The 17014-nt window shown below is 45.7% G+C and overlaps 2 protein-coding genes across 4 annotated transcripts in view; both read left to right on the top strand.

Moving 5' to 3' along the window:
• Positions 1-181: 181 nt before the first annotated feature.
• On the top strand, positions 182-9203 carry LOC139572898 (transcription factor E2F3-like). The gene is made up of 7 exons (XM_071395744.1): positions 182-683; positions 2561-2675; positions 3524-3743; positions 3911-4069; positions 4262-4376; positions 5009-5147; positions 5345-9203. Exons 1-7 carry the CDS (start codon positions 414-416, stop codon positions 5650-5652), a joined length of 1326 nt encoding a protein of 441 aa, XP_071251845.1. The 5' UTR covers positions 182-413; the 3' UTR covers positions 5653-9203.
• Positions 9204-10139: 936 nt separating this feature from the next.
• cdkal1 (CDK5 regulatory subunit associated protein 1-like 1) overlaps positions 10140-17014 on the top strand; it is a 1024035-nt gene continuing 1017160 nt past the window's right edge. Inside the window, exons 1-3 of one of the 3 annotated variants that reach the window (XM_071395740.1) lie at positions 10140-10309; positions 10971-11137; positions 11887-11999. In XM_071395740.1, the coding sequence (XP_071251841.1) occupies positions 10980-11137; positions 11887-11999 (271 nt within the window). In that variant the 5' untranslated portion in view covers positions 10140-10309; positions 10971-10979. The other 2 variants (XM_071395742.1, XM_071395741.1) reach the window with 2 other exon arrangements.

Here is a 17014-nt window from a genome sequence, read left to right as displayed (position 1 = left end):
ACACGTGCCGTCTTATCTTCTATACTGTCATTGGTCAATAAACTAGGAAACGTACATAAAATAGGTGGAGTTATGACTTAGTGTAACCAATCGCGTCACATATGCAAATATTGTTTGAAAATTTCCCGGGAAATCTGAGTTTCGCGGGAGGGTTCCTTCGCGCGTAAACGGTATCCCTTCATTCATTGTCAGCTTCCTGGAGCCATTTTTGAGCTGGCAGGGCTGAGACTCGCGCTAGTTTCTAATCCATTGCATCTGCCTAAATGTGCTCTCAATATACTTTGAAACATACAAATATCGGCAAATAAGATCATAATCTACTCTTTCATATCAATATTTTTGAATTTATCGTGGTGGATTAGCTGAAAAGGGGCTTTAAACTAAAGGGACAAAGGGTACCCGAGCCCACAAAGATGAGAAGAGGGATCTCATCAGCCCCGGATAAAGTAATAATAACAGGGGTTGGAGGCTCTTTAGATAAAAATGCGGTATTGACAGCATTGTCCGATCGGTTAACCCCTCATTTTACAACTGCCACTTATATTCAAATTATAACTCCACCGCCTTGCATTACACAGACTTCAAATGTCTGTTTGTCCGAACCTCCAGCTGGCAGTATATATTCCACTCCAAACGGAGCAACAAACGGAACCGGACAACGACCTACATTAGGACGTCCACCGGTAAACTTGCTAATGTCATTTTCTGTTGTATTGCAGTGAAATGAAATGAACGAGGAACTGCTTCGTACGTTGGTAGCCTAGCGAGCTAACGTTAGCTAGTTGGGTCGCTCTCCCTGATCCCCTTGAGTCACCCAACAGACTCCAGGTTCGCTCAATAGTTGGGTTTTACACCAGTCTGAAAGCAGTTATTGGTGTTCAAGCCGTAGTTAGCTACACCGTTACTTTTACAGGTGAAACTATATATAAATCTGTCATTTAGTTTGGGTAGCCTGTTGGCTAGCTAATAAGATATGCCTGCCATGTATTATCAATTGCTAAGGGGTCAGACCCGTATCGTAAAAGGTCAACAGCCAATACCGAAACAATTTCTCATCCGTTTTTTCAAGTTGAGAGAATGTTTGGGTTTAGTGTAGGGTTCAAGAGCAGCTCTAGCCTTGCAAGGTTCCGTGCATGTTTGACACACAGTCGTGCTTCAACTTGCTAGGCTAGCTGTACAATAATTACTTGTCAGAAATGAGTGGCTAGGCCCTGTTAGTGTTTTGGACTTGGGGGGGGGGGGAAGGGAATGGGAACGCGGGTTGACTGGCTCGGTAGGTAGCCTGCAAGCTAGCCAGCTAACTACAAACACAGGCCAACAATCTTAGTTGAGCAACAGAAGGGCAATCGTCTTGTCTTTTAGTTTTCCGCGTCATATCGAATATCGTTATAGCTGCTAACTAGCTACATTATAATAGTTCGTATGCTTGCGTGCTTCCTGTGTTTTTAACCATAAAATTGCGGAAATGCCTTCCATATAGACCTGCTGATATAGATTAATTTCTGGCCATGCATCAAAAAAAAACACAGCACACTAGCAGGCGTTCTACTGTACTGTCTTTGACATTAGTCTACAGACATGGCTAGTTTGCGTTCAGGATCCCCATTTGCTCACAGAGGAAGATACATTAGATGGGGGGGAGGGAGGATTGACTGGGGGCATTGGTTTGGGGTGTGCAAAGATGGCAGCCATATTTAATATGTATGAACTGTCCCAGCAGCAAGGACTTCTTTATTTGTTCCATCTCTAGGTTGATGAAAATGCCTGACAGAACCATCTGATATTATGAAAATGTTCATTTTCTCAAACAGCCCTGGGTTGGTGTTCTATATTTGGTCCACTGTCCCTCATGAACGACTGGCCTCATGTTTTCCCTCATATTTTAGTTTTGACCCGACGGACTTGATTATGCATTTCTCTACACATGGAAACACCCATGGCATGATACTCAGCATTCCTGTTTTCATCACTCTTTCTCAGGCCTGTGATGTGTAAATAAAGTAGCCCTCATGACATGCTGTTGAACAAAATGGCCGACATCTCACTGACACTGAGTCATCTTCAGGTCATGGTCTTATGACGTTGAGGTCATATTGGTTGATTTATCTTTCACAATATTGAACTAATCTTCATGAATATGATGTGGGTCTCACCAAGATACCTTTTTAAAGATGAATGCACAAACTAAGTCGCTCTTTATAAGTGAGTCTGCTAAATGACAAATGTATTTGTACGTCGTGTCTTCAAATGATTGAGGCACAGCTGTTGTACTACAGTACGCTGACAAACACACTTCAGTTCCTTGATGGGACGTGTCATTCAGTGGCGCTAAGGGACGATTCTCAGTGTACAAAACAAGCATATGTTATAAGTGAAGTAAAATGCTTGCCAATGTTTATATTATTATAGCATTTCAAGGTGTAGGCCTATGTAGAAACTATTCTACAGACCAGGTTTGAGTTTATAAAGCCTATCACACCGTTATGTCGGAACGATACTCAAGAACATCTTTTGTCTGTTTTGTGGGAGGTAATCTGACTGCGGTGTTTACCTTCTGCAGGCCAAGCGGAGGTTGGCGTTGGATGAGTCGGACCACCAGTACCCCATCGAAGGAGCCAGGACCCCCAGGGGAAAGGCTGGAGGAGCCTTCGGGCCAGGGCTCAAGAGCCCCAAAAGTAAGACTGAGGCAGAGCAGATGGTTCAAGTGAGGGTTCTGTGACTGTGTTATAAAGCCCATCATACCTATAAAGTGGCCCTCCTGGAGAGCTACTGGGGATGCAAGGTTTTGCTCAATGGTCCAAATCTTTACTAACTCCTGATTCCACTAATCGGTTTCTGTTGAGCAGCTAATCGGTAGTCCGGTGTGCTTGATTTGGGTCGGGGTGAAATCCTGCAGGAATGTACCTGTCCAGGAGGATGGTTGGGGCACCCCTGCTAAACACGATCAATGAGGACGTTGGACTAAGTGTACTAAGCTATGGCCCATGATGTGAATGGGTAAAAGCGTGGATGGAGGAGCGCCCTTCTGTAATGGAACAGTAGTCTGCGCCGCTCGGGCACGTTGTCAAGGCAGCATAATGCATTGTTCAGAAACCGACATCTATTTTCCTTAATTTGTTTGAAAATTCAAAAATATTTTTTACGTGGGAAGTCAGATTAAGCCCTAAAGAAATCTAAAGAAATCACTTTTGTATGTGAAAACACATAATCCTACTCATTCTCCACACTCTTTAAAAATATAAAAAAATTACGTGTTTTGAGCCGACTTTGCCGTCGACCAAAAGGGCGCACCAGACCGGACGCCTGGGAAGCAGCCCGGTTCCAAAAACGAATGTAATCAACGGTGACCCGGGGCTCTAATACAATCCCCCCCACTCTGTAAAGATGCTTAGTTGCTCACTGCAGTGAGAACATACTGTAACTTGTAACGTTATGTCATTTTTTTATCAAACACTCTCTCCCATTACAACTTTGAACATAATACTAAACTGAATATCTCTCTCCCGTCCGTCTTACTGTATAGCTCCAAAGTCACCGGCAGAGAAGACGCGTTACGACACGTCGTTGGGCCTGCTAACGAAGAAGTTTGTTGAGCTGCTGGGCCAGTCGTCTGACGGTGTCATCGACCTCAATCAGGCTGCAGAGGTTCTCAAGGTGCAGAAGAGACGCCTCTATGACATCACCAACGTGCTGGAGGGGGTGCACCTGATCAAGAAGAAGTCTAAGAATAACATACAGTGGATGTAAGTGTCTCACAAGAACCCATTTCATTCGGACAACTTTATCCCCTTTATAAGGGCAATCACTAGACATCATCACTGACTTGATCTAACTGTATGAGGTAATGACAATAGTTTTCAGACTTGTGTCCTGTGTTAAAACCTCCCCTCTCTCTCTCGCTCTCTCCCAGGGGCTGTAACCTGTCGGAGGATGCGGGTACGTTGACCAGCAGCCAGAGTCTGAGCAGTGAGCTGTCTGACCTGGGTCAGGAGGAGAGGAGACTGGACGAGCTGATCCAGAGCTGTACCCTGGACGTCCAACAGATGACAGAGGCCTCGCACAGCCACAAATATCCTTATTATACACACACACACTGTTAACCACACTGTTATAATAGGGGGAAAACAAGAAGAGCCAAGGCTGTCTTCGTAGGATGAAGCCGTTATAACTAGTGTCACTTAGGTGCTCAAAGCTGGTCAATATGTGAGTGTTGTTTTGTCCAAACCCAGTGTTTTAGTTTTCTTTAACCCTGCTGGTCCACGTTTGCCTATGTGACATACCAAGACATCCGTCATCTGCGTCACCTGAAGGACCAGACGGTAATCGTGGTGAAAGCTCCCTCTGAGACCAAGTTGGAGGTGCCAGACCCACAGGAGGTAAGCAGACAAGTCTGTTAATCAATATGACCTTGAGACTGTCCTCTGTTTGTCTCGTGTACTTTCTACAACGTGTTTGTGTACAAAGGTACATGCAGTTATGGTTCTTCTCTTTCGATGTCAACTAACATCCAAAACTAACCGTGTTGGACGACCGCTTGCCTCTACAATCAACCAATCAGTGTCTGACAACAGAGGACAACAATATCCCAGGCACCAGTACAGACCAGTCCATGTACTTGAGGTTGAGAATCACTAGTCTACCAATTAAATCAATACCTAATCAATGTAGCATGCTCATGTCTGTCCACTGCAGTGTTTATACAAGGGATAGGAAAGTTATGACCCCCCCCCCCCCCTTGGAGAACAGATTTAATTTTTAAACAAAAACTTTAAGGACCTCTCGTTGGAACTAAACTCAGCAAAAAAAGAAACGTCCTCTCACTGTCAACTGCTCATGTGTCCAGTTCTCTGTGAAAACCTTAGGTAAATTACCTAATACACTCTTTAAGGGAATGTTCTCTAAAGTTGCCGGAACGTTTGTTGTTAGCTGGGCAGTTTTGGGTCCGTGTCACCTGAGGTTGAGACATAACTGTTCTATAACTAATCAGTGGGTCTTGTTTGTTTCCCAGGGCCTGTCTGTCCTCCTCACCAGCACCAAGGGGCCTATCGAGGTGTTCCTCTGTCCGGAGGAGAACGCCAGTAGTCCTGTGAAGAACGGCGGCCTGGATGTCCAAGGAAACTCCTCCCCTTTCCTCAAAGTGTCAGCAGGTACCTTTCCCGTCAGAATGTGCACACTCTTTACAATTATTAGTTTTTTTTAGGCCTGATCAAATTTCCTTGCTTCTTATCAATCAACGTTTTGTGTTTTTACATTTACATTTAAGTCATTTAGCAGACGCTCTTATCCAGAGCGACTTACAAATTAGTTGTAATATCTCTCACATCCGGTCTCCTTTCCTCCACAGAGAGTGCAACAGGCGGCAGCGGTAACGACTACGTCCCTCCAGCTCCGTCTGCGGTGATGGTGACCAACCTGTCCCCCATCACCTCCCCTTTCACCAGCCTGCTGCTGCAAACGGAGGACCAGATCCCCTCCTCCCTGTCTGGGCTCCTGGAGGGCCACGGGGCCGGGCCCTTCGTCAACCTGTCCCCTCCTCTCCTCAACGAGGACTACATGCTGAGCTTAGAGGATGACGAGGGAATCAGCGATCTGTTCGACACATACGACTTTGACAAGCTTCCCCTGGAAGAACTCATGTGTCCCTCTATGTAAGAGGGAGGGGTGGAAGACAAGGATGTGTCTTGTCCCCCCCCCCCTTATTACTGAATAGAGGAAGACGTAGGGGACACTTGTCTCTTCTGTGTGTTCACATGAACCAGGAGAGACGGGGGAAATGTCTGCTGTGTTCATATGTAACTGTCATGGAGGAGCAGAGAGGGATCAGCCTGTAGAGAGAGACTGCACCATAGGGAGAGTTCCTTGGCACCCCTATCCCTCTGTTTAAAGAGGATTGGGTACACAGGGCATGCTGGATAAAAGATCTCTCTCCTTCTCTCCCTGTACCTGCCTGTTTGTCGAGGCAGTACACTGGGCCAGGTGGGTGAAAGATCCCCACCCTCCCCCACCCGTCGTCTTTCTCTCCCTGTACCTGCCTGTTTGTCGAGGCACTGTAGACTGCCTTAAAACTGGGTCGTGTTCAGTAGGAACTAAAATGTATAAACTCATTGAAACTGAAACGGTAGAGGTTTCATTTTCAGTCACGAAAAAGGTTTTGCTACGCTGTGGCCTAATGAAAACGACCCTGACCAACTCTTCTCTCACTTCTCAGACCGTCTTGATTACTGAGAGCTGCCTTTATCCAAACTGGCGCTAGTGGAAACCCCATCCGTAATGGTCTGTGTTTCAGACGGTTGCTCGTGTGTTCCTGTGGATGTGGCAGGTGGCCAGCTTGACCCTATATGCTGATCAAGCAATCTACATTTGTGCTGGTGTTCTATGCTTTTGTCATCGTTACATAGAATATGGCAGTGACGGTGTGATAATGGTTTTGCGGCAACAACAAACAAACAAACAAACAAAATCGCTGAGTTTTGTCTTTGAAACTTTTTAGGGAATACTTTAGTACAACTCTCATTGTTGAGATACTGTATCATAAAGTACAAGTTGACCCCTTAGTTTAGATTGGGACTCGTGTCAAGATATTATCTCCTACTTAACTGACATTCATATGAACTGTGTTTGCTTAGGGCAAATAATGGGTTTACAAGCGTCACCAAATTCAACAAGTCCTGGTTTTAATTGGAAACCCAAGTTGGCCCGTCCCAGTCTGTATCCATGTGAATGGATATTTCCAACAACAACAAACAGTTAAAAAGCAACCGTTATGTTATTGCTCTGAAGGAATACCTCAAGTTATCTTGGAGAGAGACTCTGTCTCTGTGCTGATTAGGCTTGAGCGCTGTACCCTATACTGGAGGGTTTAGACATAACGATATCATGATTTTCATTCGTTTTCTTTGGGTGGGTGGGGGGGTTGTGTGCTGTATAACTAAAGGTTAAGTATAACCTGTAAGGGAATCTAAGATGTGTGAAATGATATCCAGCTCAGGGCTCCAGCGTTTTTGGTTTGCTAACTTGCTAGTAGCTAAGTAGCTAAGATGTTAAGAACAAGCTTCTTGTTTACAGCAGAGATATTCAACCCCCTCCTGGATTTAAGATCCCTGTTGCCTAAATTGTTTTGTGCCTCAAAACATGGCGCCCCTTTGGGTGCACATTCAGTAATACCGTATATACCCCTTACAGATTTACCTTTTAGTCAGCGAGCATTGCTATTGTAGATGCACCTTACGCTAGCTTACGGTGCTCATCTGAATATTTTAACACAGCCATCACCCCCCCCCCCCTCCATTTTAAAATCACATGCTCATGAATGGAAACATTTTCTTTTTCCAAAAAAAAGCAGGTGTGGGACTTCTCCCTCTACTTAAAGGGAAATGTGTTTCTGACTGACATCAGCATTTCTTTTTGTGTAGGAGAATAAAAGGAGTTCACTTTTCACCAAGCAGAACAAGTGGCCTACTTGGTTGATTTGAATCCTGAAAGAACTCTGAATGTGTTCAGTTGTATGTTAATTCGGCTAATGGGGTGGGGGGGGGGGTAGGTAGCCTAGATGTCGTCGTATCATTTTTTGTTCATGTCACAGTGAAGAAGAAGACACAGGATAGTCTTAAATTCGTCCTAGATGATGATTGAATGATATGCTTGTTGCCTTGCTGACTGGATGTTGGTGTAAACTGGGGGTTGGTGCCCTGAAGTCTAGAAAACATTTCTTTTATTTTTTATTTTTTTAATGAAGGTATGATTTTGATCGCTCACTAGGTACTGTAGACTACCTCTGGCTCCAGATATGTTTTATGACTATACTAATGCTGGTTTATTTTGGGGTGTTTTATGTTAGTCAGTTAGGTGCCATGTTAGCAGGTGTAATGACTTCTAGAACTGTAGTCATGGTGACAGACTGTTTGGCTTACCTGTTGTATCTGAGTTCAGAGATCTAGGATGGTTTCCTGGTATCTTGATGGTCAGGCAGGCACGTGGATGTGTTATGTTGATAGAATGATGCATATATTAATGAATATTCTGATATAAGGGCTTGGTTTCCATTAGTGTGTTTGTGGTTTAACCAGTTCATTTGTGTGTGTGTTGTGTGTAAATGGTTTTGCGTAGTGAGTGCTTTCCTTCTTGGTGATTAGTAATGAAATGGAACTCTTCAAATGATGCGTTCACGTAACCAGGGTTGGGGTTCACTTAAACATTGGTGTTTCTCATTGAGAAGCATTGAGGAGAATTGGAATTTCAGTTTATTTCTTGAATTTACTGAACTGAATATTAACGTAGTATTGTTGCCATCATTGAATTATCCCATTTTTCCATGTATTTTGGGATTAGAATTTTGCCAGTGTTAGCGTCTCTAATATGCTTTTGTTGTTTGTTGTGAAGGTACTGGACAATGTAGAAAGAATCCCCCCCCAAGTGGACAGAACATCTTGTCAATATTTTCCTCTTGTTCTTTAATTTCATATTTATATCAATGTGAATATGTATTTATAAACTCAACTTGAATTTTTTTTTTTCTTGTACTAATTAGATTTTCATTCTATATAAGAATTTATAGAAAAAGGAATTCCCTACAATTTTTATAGCCTGGTTGAACCAGATTGAAAGCTGCATTGCGTTCACCACGCAGCATTCAGTCTGGTTTAACCCAGGCTAACCATTTTATCTCTCGTTGACCAGAATCTGGTCACAAATTCCTCTCCCAAGGTTCAACAATTTGAAGTGATTAGGAAAGCCTGTCTTTCCATGTGTGTGGATGATGCTTATTATTACACAAATAGGACACGTCCCCAATGGCACTGTATTTCTTATGTAGTGAGTGGCACTTTTGACCCGAGCCCTATGAGCCCTAGTACACTATACAAGGAATAGGATGGCATTTGAGACGTAACCATAGTTACACACTGCTTATTCAAAGTTTTTTTCATTTTTATTTTATATGAATGCATGAAAGAGTATGTTATGTGAATATTTTGAAAATACAGATTTAATTTTCAGTTTTATTGTAACATGGCTTTTTTAAAAACATGTATGTTCGATTTGAAAGCTTTGATATAAATTGTGTATATATATATATAAATATATAATGCATCTGAACAGGACCACCTGTTGGGTTGGTGCCATTGAGGATATGTTTTATATTCTGGATGTTTGAAATTCACCAAAACTTGAATAAAAGCAATATAAATATGGCAATTGTAACTTCACTATGGAAATTGATTTAATTATTGGTTCAAGGACTATGTTTCTGGGTGGGCAGACATTTTGTCTGTTTCTGAGCTAATATCCTGCAATTTCGTTATTGTAAATAAGAATTTGTTCTTAACTGACTTGCTCATAAAAAAAACCAAACAGTTTTGGCTAGATTCTAGCATCATTTGGGTGGGCAACATGACATTCTGGGTGGGGAAATCCCTACCCTGCACGCCCCCCCCCCCTCCCTCTGAGTGCAGAAAGAGTACAAAAAATAAACCGCGATTAGGGTTATTTCAGGTAACTGACAACGGATTTCGCTTGTCACGAGGCAAGAAGTTTGTCCCTCACTTCTTTCCATCGTTCCACGTGGTCATCAAAATGCGCCCAGCAAGTATGCCAGACAGAGAGAAAGAGGCAAAGCGAGAGGCTTTACTCCACCCAAAAATCGTCCCACGAAAAATTAAGCACACGAAGTGAGGAGTTTTTCTATGGAGGTCCGTGAATGTCGAATTTGGTGTACAAAACATTTAATTGATAATTTGCTACGTGAGGCTTATTTGATCGAACATAAGTGTTGTAATGGGTAGGTTGTTACTAATACACTGGTTTATAATTGGACGCAAGTGGCAATTCCGAAACTTAGAAACAAACTACTATTTGAGTTGTGTCTGTCTTCAAGATAGATGGATATAACCTATTTTAACATGGACATTGCCATTGAGGGCTTCCACTGTTTTAAAGTAGATTGCTGGGTGCAATTGGCCAATGAAGAAAATGGACTACTTTAAAATGGAGACAGTCCCAATTCGCACAGATACAAAGATGTGTTCTGTCTGTCTCTGTGGACTGTTAACACGGGTATCTGCCCCCTGATTGGCTAGAATGGTCCCACCTGATCTAGCCTCTTCCTGCCTGCCTTCCATCTTTGCGGACATGTATTTCCATTGTTAGAGCGGTTAATCGATTCTCTTGTCAATATAATAGACAGTCTTTGTGTCAGTGCTGATCATAACAACAACCTTCCAGCTAGCAGCTTTGAGTTTGTCTTCCATTTGAGAGTCAACATTTATTAGCGCCGTGTTATTAACGACTGACGTAATAACCGGACATAACACAGGTGAGGAAGTGTAATACGAAGTTGAATGCACGTGCCATTCCAAAACAGAAACACGTGGGTCGTTGTGCTCTGTTACTGTTCGCAAATGTTAGCTGGCTGAAAGGCACGTTTTTTAAAGAGACAAGATAGGTATAAAACAGGCTCTGTGCCGTATAGATTGTGTTATTATTATGCATAAATGTAGCTACATAGCCCAGTTATTGAATATTCCCTGAGAATGCATCTATGTAAAAGTTAACATTGGCTAACTGTTAGCAAGACCAGGCTTCTGTCGCAGTTATTTGACATACTATTTTGACACCACTTTTGTAAATAATACTATTTATTATCTGTACAATTAATATTAAAGTTTTGAACATATAACTAGAAATGTCCCTCTTTTCTAACGAAGTTAGCTGGACTCAGGCGGGCCGAGGAGGGGGTTGTTCGCGCCAAAGAACAGCGTGTGGCTAGTTCATCTGTGGATTGACATGGGACATAGCTAGCTATGATACATACTGTAGTATGTTTGACCATCATTGACTACACTACTCTGAGTGGTCCGCAATGTGGCTTTTTAACTCTGTATTTTGTATGGTCAAGTTAATGTATCATTGTGGACTTGACACATTTGTAAATACATTTGGTCTAACTCTTATGTGTGTGTGTGTTTTTCTACCAGATCGTCATTATGCCTTCTGCTTGCGACTCCCTGATCGATGACATTGAGGACATGGTGTCAGCTGACGACCCGACTCCACAGGAGAGGCAGTATGCCAGGAAGAGCATCATCCCCAGAGCCAGGAAGAGAAACACCCAGCAGACTACAGAGGTGCTGCAAGCAGACAGGTATGGGCTATATCAATGCAGTGGGCAATGCACACTTGTTTGATTTAAAGAGTGAACCTTGCCTGAGAGCTGAAGACTTGTCTTCCTGAGCTAATGCCTAGGGGCTTTAGTTCAGGGGGCTATCTTAAGTATTGTGATGTGCAGGAAACCCGGGGTTCAGTCCCAGTCATTTTAAAGCTTAGACAAACTTGGAGGATGACTCCTTCACTTCTCTCTGCTGCTATGGCCTTATCTCTATTTTATGACTCTTTCTCAATAGTCTTTCCCTCCCATTCCTCACAACCTCTCCTCCTTAACACTTTCCTCCCCTCTTACCACCTCCAATCCAGAAGGAGGTGTGAACAGAGGACCTAAAGAAACAAAGAGAGAATTTTGAGATTCACCTCGTGCGTCAGCGAGATGACCATGCCGTATTGAAGATGGCTCTACTGTTGCCACTAGCCAGGGACCAAATCAGTACTTCTTGGCAACTTCCATTTAATTGTAGAGTAACACTGCCATTTAGTGGTTCATTATAGAATGCAAGCTGTCGAGCTCCATCGACACCCAATTACTTAATTTCCTTAGCAGCTTCGAGACTACGACTCTTCCTCTCCCCCTTCAGATTGTGTTTCTTGCTTATCTACATGTTCTTTGTTATATAGCATCAATTTAAAAGGGTACTAAAAACTAACAGTCCCTTCCCATAGTGTAAAAGGGCCCAGCATTCATTGTATGTAGTTGTAGTTGATACATCCTCTTCTCTGTAGCGTAATCCCTGGCATGCAGAAGATATGGATGAGGACATGGGGCTGCTCTCACAACAACTCAGACGGGGAATACATGGCTGGACAGCTGGCAGCGAGTGGATACAGGATGACAGGTAGGAACCAGTGGGCTGTTCAAATAGTTGGCCTCAAACAACAAAGTATAATATGGTCAGTGTGATGGGTGCGTTGGTTACGAGGTGATGGGGAGTGGGGGTCCTGGGGTGGTAGCGTTAGGGTATAGGGGTGGAAGGGTTAGGGGATGGGGGACACTGGGTGGTTGGGTGTTGTTGATGACAGGTAGGTCAACAGGCCAATGGCAAGTTATGAAATTGGTGTGAATGTGTCTGGTGGTCTAGTGGTAGCGCTGTCTACTGTGGACTACACATCCTTCCATCTTGGTCCTTACTGTCTGTTGGCCTCACGGTGTATCCATCTTTGCCCCTACTGCCCTGTTTGGGGGTTAAGTAGTCTGCTTCGGTTTGTCTCAAATGGACCAAGGTATACACAACTAACCACTAGATGGCAGTCTTGCTCCATGATAAAGTCCATAACCAGTTGCTCTGTGTTCTGAAGGGAATGGAACATGGTACTGCAGACATAATAAAGAGCTGATTGGCTGTCTGGCTGTAGTCTGGTTGGTAGTAGGCTGTAGGTTAATGCTTAGCTAGTGAGTTTGTAACTTAAACAGGCTGTGTGGTGGAGGAGCTAGACGCTGGGGGGGTGGGGGGGGTCTGTGTGGCGCAGCTAGACGCTGTGTGTGCGTACGCTAAGCAGTTTATTATCTGTCACTGTTATTCCTAGTTGCATGTGCATAGTTATCATTAAACATTATATTTTTTTAACAATTTATTGAACTAAGCAAGTCAGTTAAGAACAAATTCTTATTTACAATGACATCCTACCCCGGCCAAACCCTAACCCGGACGACGCTGGGCCAATTGTGCAACGCCCAATGGGACTCCCGATCACGGCCGGTTGTGATACAGCCTAGAATCGAACCAGGGTCTGTGGTGACGCCTCAGACTGAAGCCGCCGAGTTATCGTTACTCACTGTGTTTCTATGACGTGTTTTCTATTTCTCCATTTTCTTTCTCTCTGTGTTGTCAGGAAGGGCCTGGGAGTCCACATCTGTTGTTTCCGAAGCATGTGACCAATAACATTTGATTTTGGTTTGATTTGGCCTCTGAGTTGACAAGGATTTAATGAACATTCCGAGGCCTGTCCTGGCCTGCTCAGGGAAACACAACAGACCCCTTGTCCCTCTCCTCACCCTCCAGACCCTCTAACCCCCCCCTCCCACGTCTCTCTGACTGCTCTCACAGCCCCTGTCCAGCCAGGCATCTGGTTGTTATCAGGGCAGCCGATGGCTGGAAACTAATAGTTCATCACGTCATGGAGCGATATTCTGGCCCAGTTGTCCTGATCAGACAACATGCTGGTCCTAATCAGACAACATGCCGGTCCTAATCAGACAACATGCTGGTCCTGATCAGACAACATGCTGGTCCTAATCAGACAACATGCCGGTCCTGATCAGACAACATGCCGGTCCTAATCAGACACCCGATCAGACAACATGCCGGTCCTAATCAGACAACATGCCGGTCCTGATCAGACAACATGCTGGTCCTAATCAGACAACATGCCGGTCCTAATCAGACACCCAATCAGACAACATGCCGGTCCTAATCAGACACCCGATCAGACAACATGCCGGTCCTAATCAGACAACATGCCGGTCCTGATCAGACAACATGCTGGTCCTGATCAGACAACATGCCGGTCCTAATCAGACAACATGCCGGTCCTAATCAGACACCCAATCAGACAACATGCTGGTCCTAATCAGACAACATGCCGGTCCTAATCAGACACCCGATCAGACAACATGCTGGTCCTAATCAGACAACATGCCGGTCCTGATCAGACAACATGCTGGTCCTGATCAGACAACATGCCGGTCCTAATCAGACAACATGCTGGTCCTGATCAGACAACATGCCGGTCCTAATCAGACATGCCGGTCCTAATCAGACAACATGCCGGTCCTAATCAGACACCCAATCAGACAACATGCTGGTCCTAATCAGACAACATGCCGGTCCTAATCAGACAACATGCTGGTCCTAATCAGACAACATGCCGGTCCTAATCAGACAACATGCCGGTCCTAATCAGACAACATGCCGGTCCTGATCAGACAACATGCCGGTCCTGATCAGACAACATGCCGGTCCTGATCAGACAACATGCCGGTCCTGATCAGACAACATGCCGGTCCTAATCAGACAACATGCCGGTCCTGATCAGACAACATGCTGGTCCTGATCAGACAACATGCCGGTCCTAATCAGACAACATGCCGGTCCTAATCAGACACCCAATCAGACAACATGCTGGTCCTAATCAGACAACATGCCGGTCCTAATCAGACACCCAATCAGACAACATGCTGGTCCTGATCAGACAACATGCCGGTCCTAATCAGACAACATGCCGGTCCTGATCAGACAACATGCCGGTCCTGATCAGACAACATGCTGGTCCTAATCAGACAACATGCTGGTCCTAATCAGACAACATGCTGGTCCTGATCAGACAACATGCCGGTCCTAATCAGACAACATGCCGGTCCTAATCAGACAACACGCCGGTCCTAATAATCAGACAACATGCCGGTCCTAATAATCAGACATGCCGGTCCTAATAATCAGACATGCCGGTCCTAATAATCAGACAACATCTGACAACACTGGAGGGATACAGAGATGCCAGCCAACCAACTCAGTGTAGATACAGAGATGCCAGCCAACCAACTCAGTGTAGATACAGAGATGCCAGCCAACCAACTCAGTGTAGATACAGAGATGCCAGCCAACCAACTCAGTGTAGATACAGAGATGCCAGCCAACCAACTCAGTGTAGATACAGAGATGCCAGCCAACCAACTCAGTGTAGATACAGAGATGCCAGCCAACTAACTCAGTGTAGATACTGAGATGCCAGCCAACCAACTCAGTGTAGATACTGAGATGCCAGCCAACCAACTCAGTGTAGATACTGAGATGCCAGCCAACCAACTCAGTGTAGATACTGAGATGCCAGCCAACTAACTCAGTGTAGATACAGCGATGCCAGCCAACTAACTCAGTGTAGATACAGCGATGCCAACCAACTCAGTGTAGATACAGAGATGCCAGCCAACCAACTCAGTGTAGATACAGAGATGCCAGCCAACCAACTCAGTGTAGATACAGAGATGCCAGCCAACCAACTCAGTGTAGATACAGAGATGCCAGCCAACCAACTCAGTGTAGATACAGAGATGCCAGCCAACCAACTCAGTGTAGATACAGAGATGCCAGCCAACCAACTCAGTGTAGATACAGAGATGCCAGCCAACCAACTCAGTGTAGATACAGAGATGCCAGCCAACCAACTCAGTGTAGATACAGAGATGCCAGCCAACCAACTCAGTGTAGATACAGAGATGCCAGCCAACCAACTCAGTGTAGATACAGAGATGCCAGCCAACCAACTCAGTGTAGATACAGAGATGCCAGCCAACCAACTCAGTGTAGATACAGAGATGCCAGCCAACCAACTCAGTGTAGATACAGAGATGCCAGCCAACTAACTCAGTGTAGATACAGAGATGCCAGCCAACCAACTCAGTGTAGATACAGAGATGCCAGCCAACCAACTCAGTGTAGATACAGAGATGCCAGCCAACCAACTCAGTGTAGATACAGAGATGCCAGCCAACTAACTCAGTGTAGATACAGAGATGCCAGCCCCCCACAGAGCTACCACCCACAGAGTTATTGCAGGAATCCAGCTCATTCTATTCCATCCCATAATGATGACTTGTCGTCATTCTCTCCCTCCACCATGAACCACCAAATGACTCCTCTCTCTCTCTCTCTCTGTCCGTCTCTCTCTGTCTGTCTCTCTCTGTCCGTCTCTCTCTGTCTGTCTCTCTCTGTCCGTCTCTCTCAGATATTTTTGTCCCCGATATACTTTTAGCGCTCTGATAGGTGTCTCCTGTCAAAGTCAGAAGATGGCATGTAGGCTAGACCTCCTCCCCCTGCCCCCCTCTCTCTCCCCCTGCCCCCCCCCCTCTCTCTCCCCCTGCCTCCCTCTCTCTCTCTCTCCCCCTGCCTGCCCCTCTCTCTCTCTCCCCCTGCCTGCCCCTCTCTCTCTCTCCCCCTGCCTGCCCCTCTCTCTCTCACCCCCTGCCTGCCCCTCTCTCTCTCACCCCCTGCCTCCCTCTCTCTCTCTCTCACCCCCTGCCCTCCCCCCTCTCTCTCCCCCCTGCCTGCCCCCCCCCTCTCTCTCCCCCCTGCCTGCCCCTCTCTCTCTCACCCCCTGCCTCCCTCTCTCTCTCACCCCCTGCCTCCCTCTCTCTCTCACCCCCTGCCTCCCTCTCTCTCTCTCCCCCTGCCTCCCTCTCTCTCTCTCCCCCTGCCTCCCTCTCTCTCTCTCCCCCTGCCTGCCCCTCTCTCTCTCTCCCCCTGCCTGCCCCTCTCTCTCTCACCCCCTGCCTCCCTCTCTCTCTCCCCCTGCCTGCCCCTCTCTCTCTCTCCCCCTGTCTGCCCCTCTCTCTCTCTCTCTCTCCCCCCCTGCCTGCCTGTCTCTCTCTCTCACCCCCTGCCTCCCTCTCTCTCTCCCCCCCCCTGCCTGCCTGCCTCCCCCCTCTCTCTCTCCCCCTGCCTCCCCCTCTCTCTCTCTCTCCCCCTGCCTCCCTCTCTCTCTCCCCCTGCCTGTCCCTCTCTCTCTCTCCCCCTGCCTGCCTGCCTCTCTCTCCCTCTGCCCCCCCCCCCCCCCCTATGGTTTTAGATTACAAGGTGTCAGGCTGGTGTTTGTAGGAGAGCTCCATTGTGGCCCGTCTGCATTGTAAAGTGTCTTGTTGCCCTGATGAATACACTGCTGTTTAGGACCCGTCTGCATTGTAAAGTGTCTTGTTGTCCTGATGAATACACTGCTGTTTAGGACCCGTCTGCATTGTAAAGTATCTTGTTGCCCTGATGAATACACTGCTGTTTAGGGACCGTCTGCATTGTAAAGTATCTTGTTGCCCTGATGAATACACTGCTGTTTAGGACCCGTCTGCATTGTAAAGTGTCTT

The sequence above is a fragment of the Salvelinus alpinus genome, chromosome 4, assembly GCF_045679555.1.
Source record: "Salvelinus alpinus chromosome 4, SLU_Salpinus.1, whole genome shotgun sequence".
NCBI lineage: Eukaryota > Metazoa > Chordata > Actinopteri > Salmoniformes > Salmonidae > Salvelinus > Salvelinus alpinus.
The sequence above is the reverse complement of the archived record's forward strand: the minus strand, read 5'-3'. Positions and strand labels throughout refer to the sequence as shown.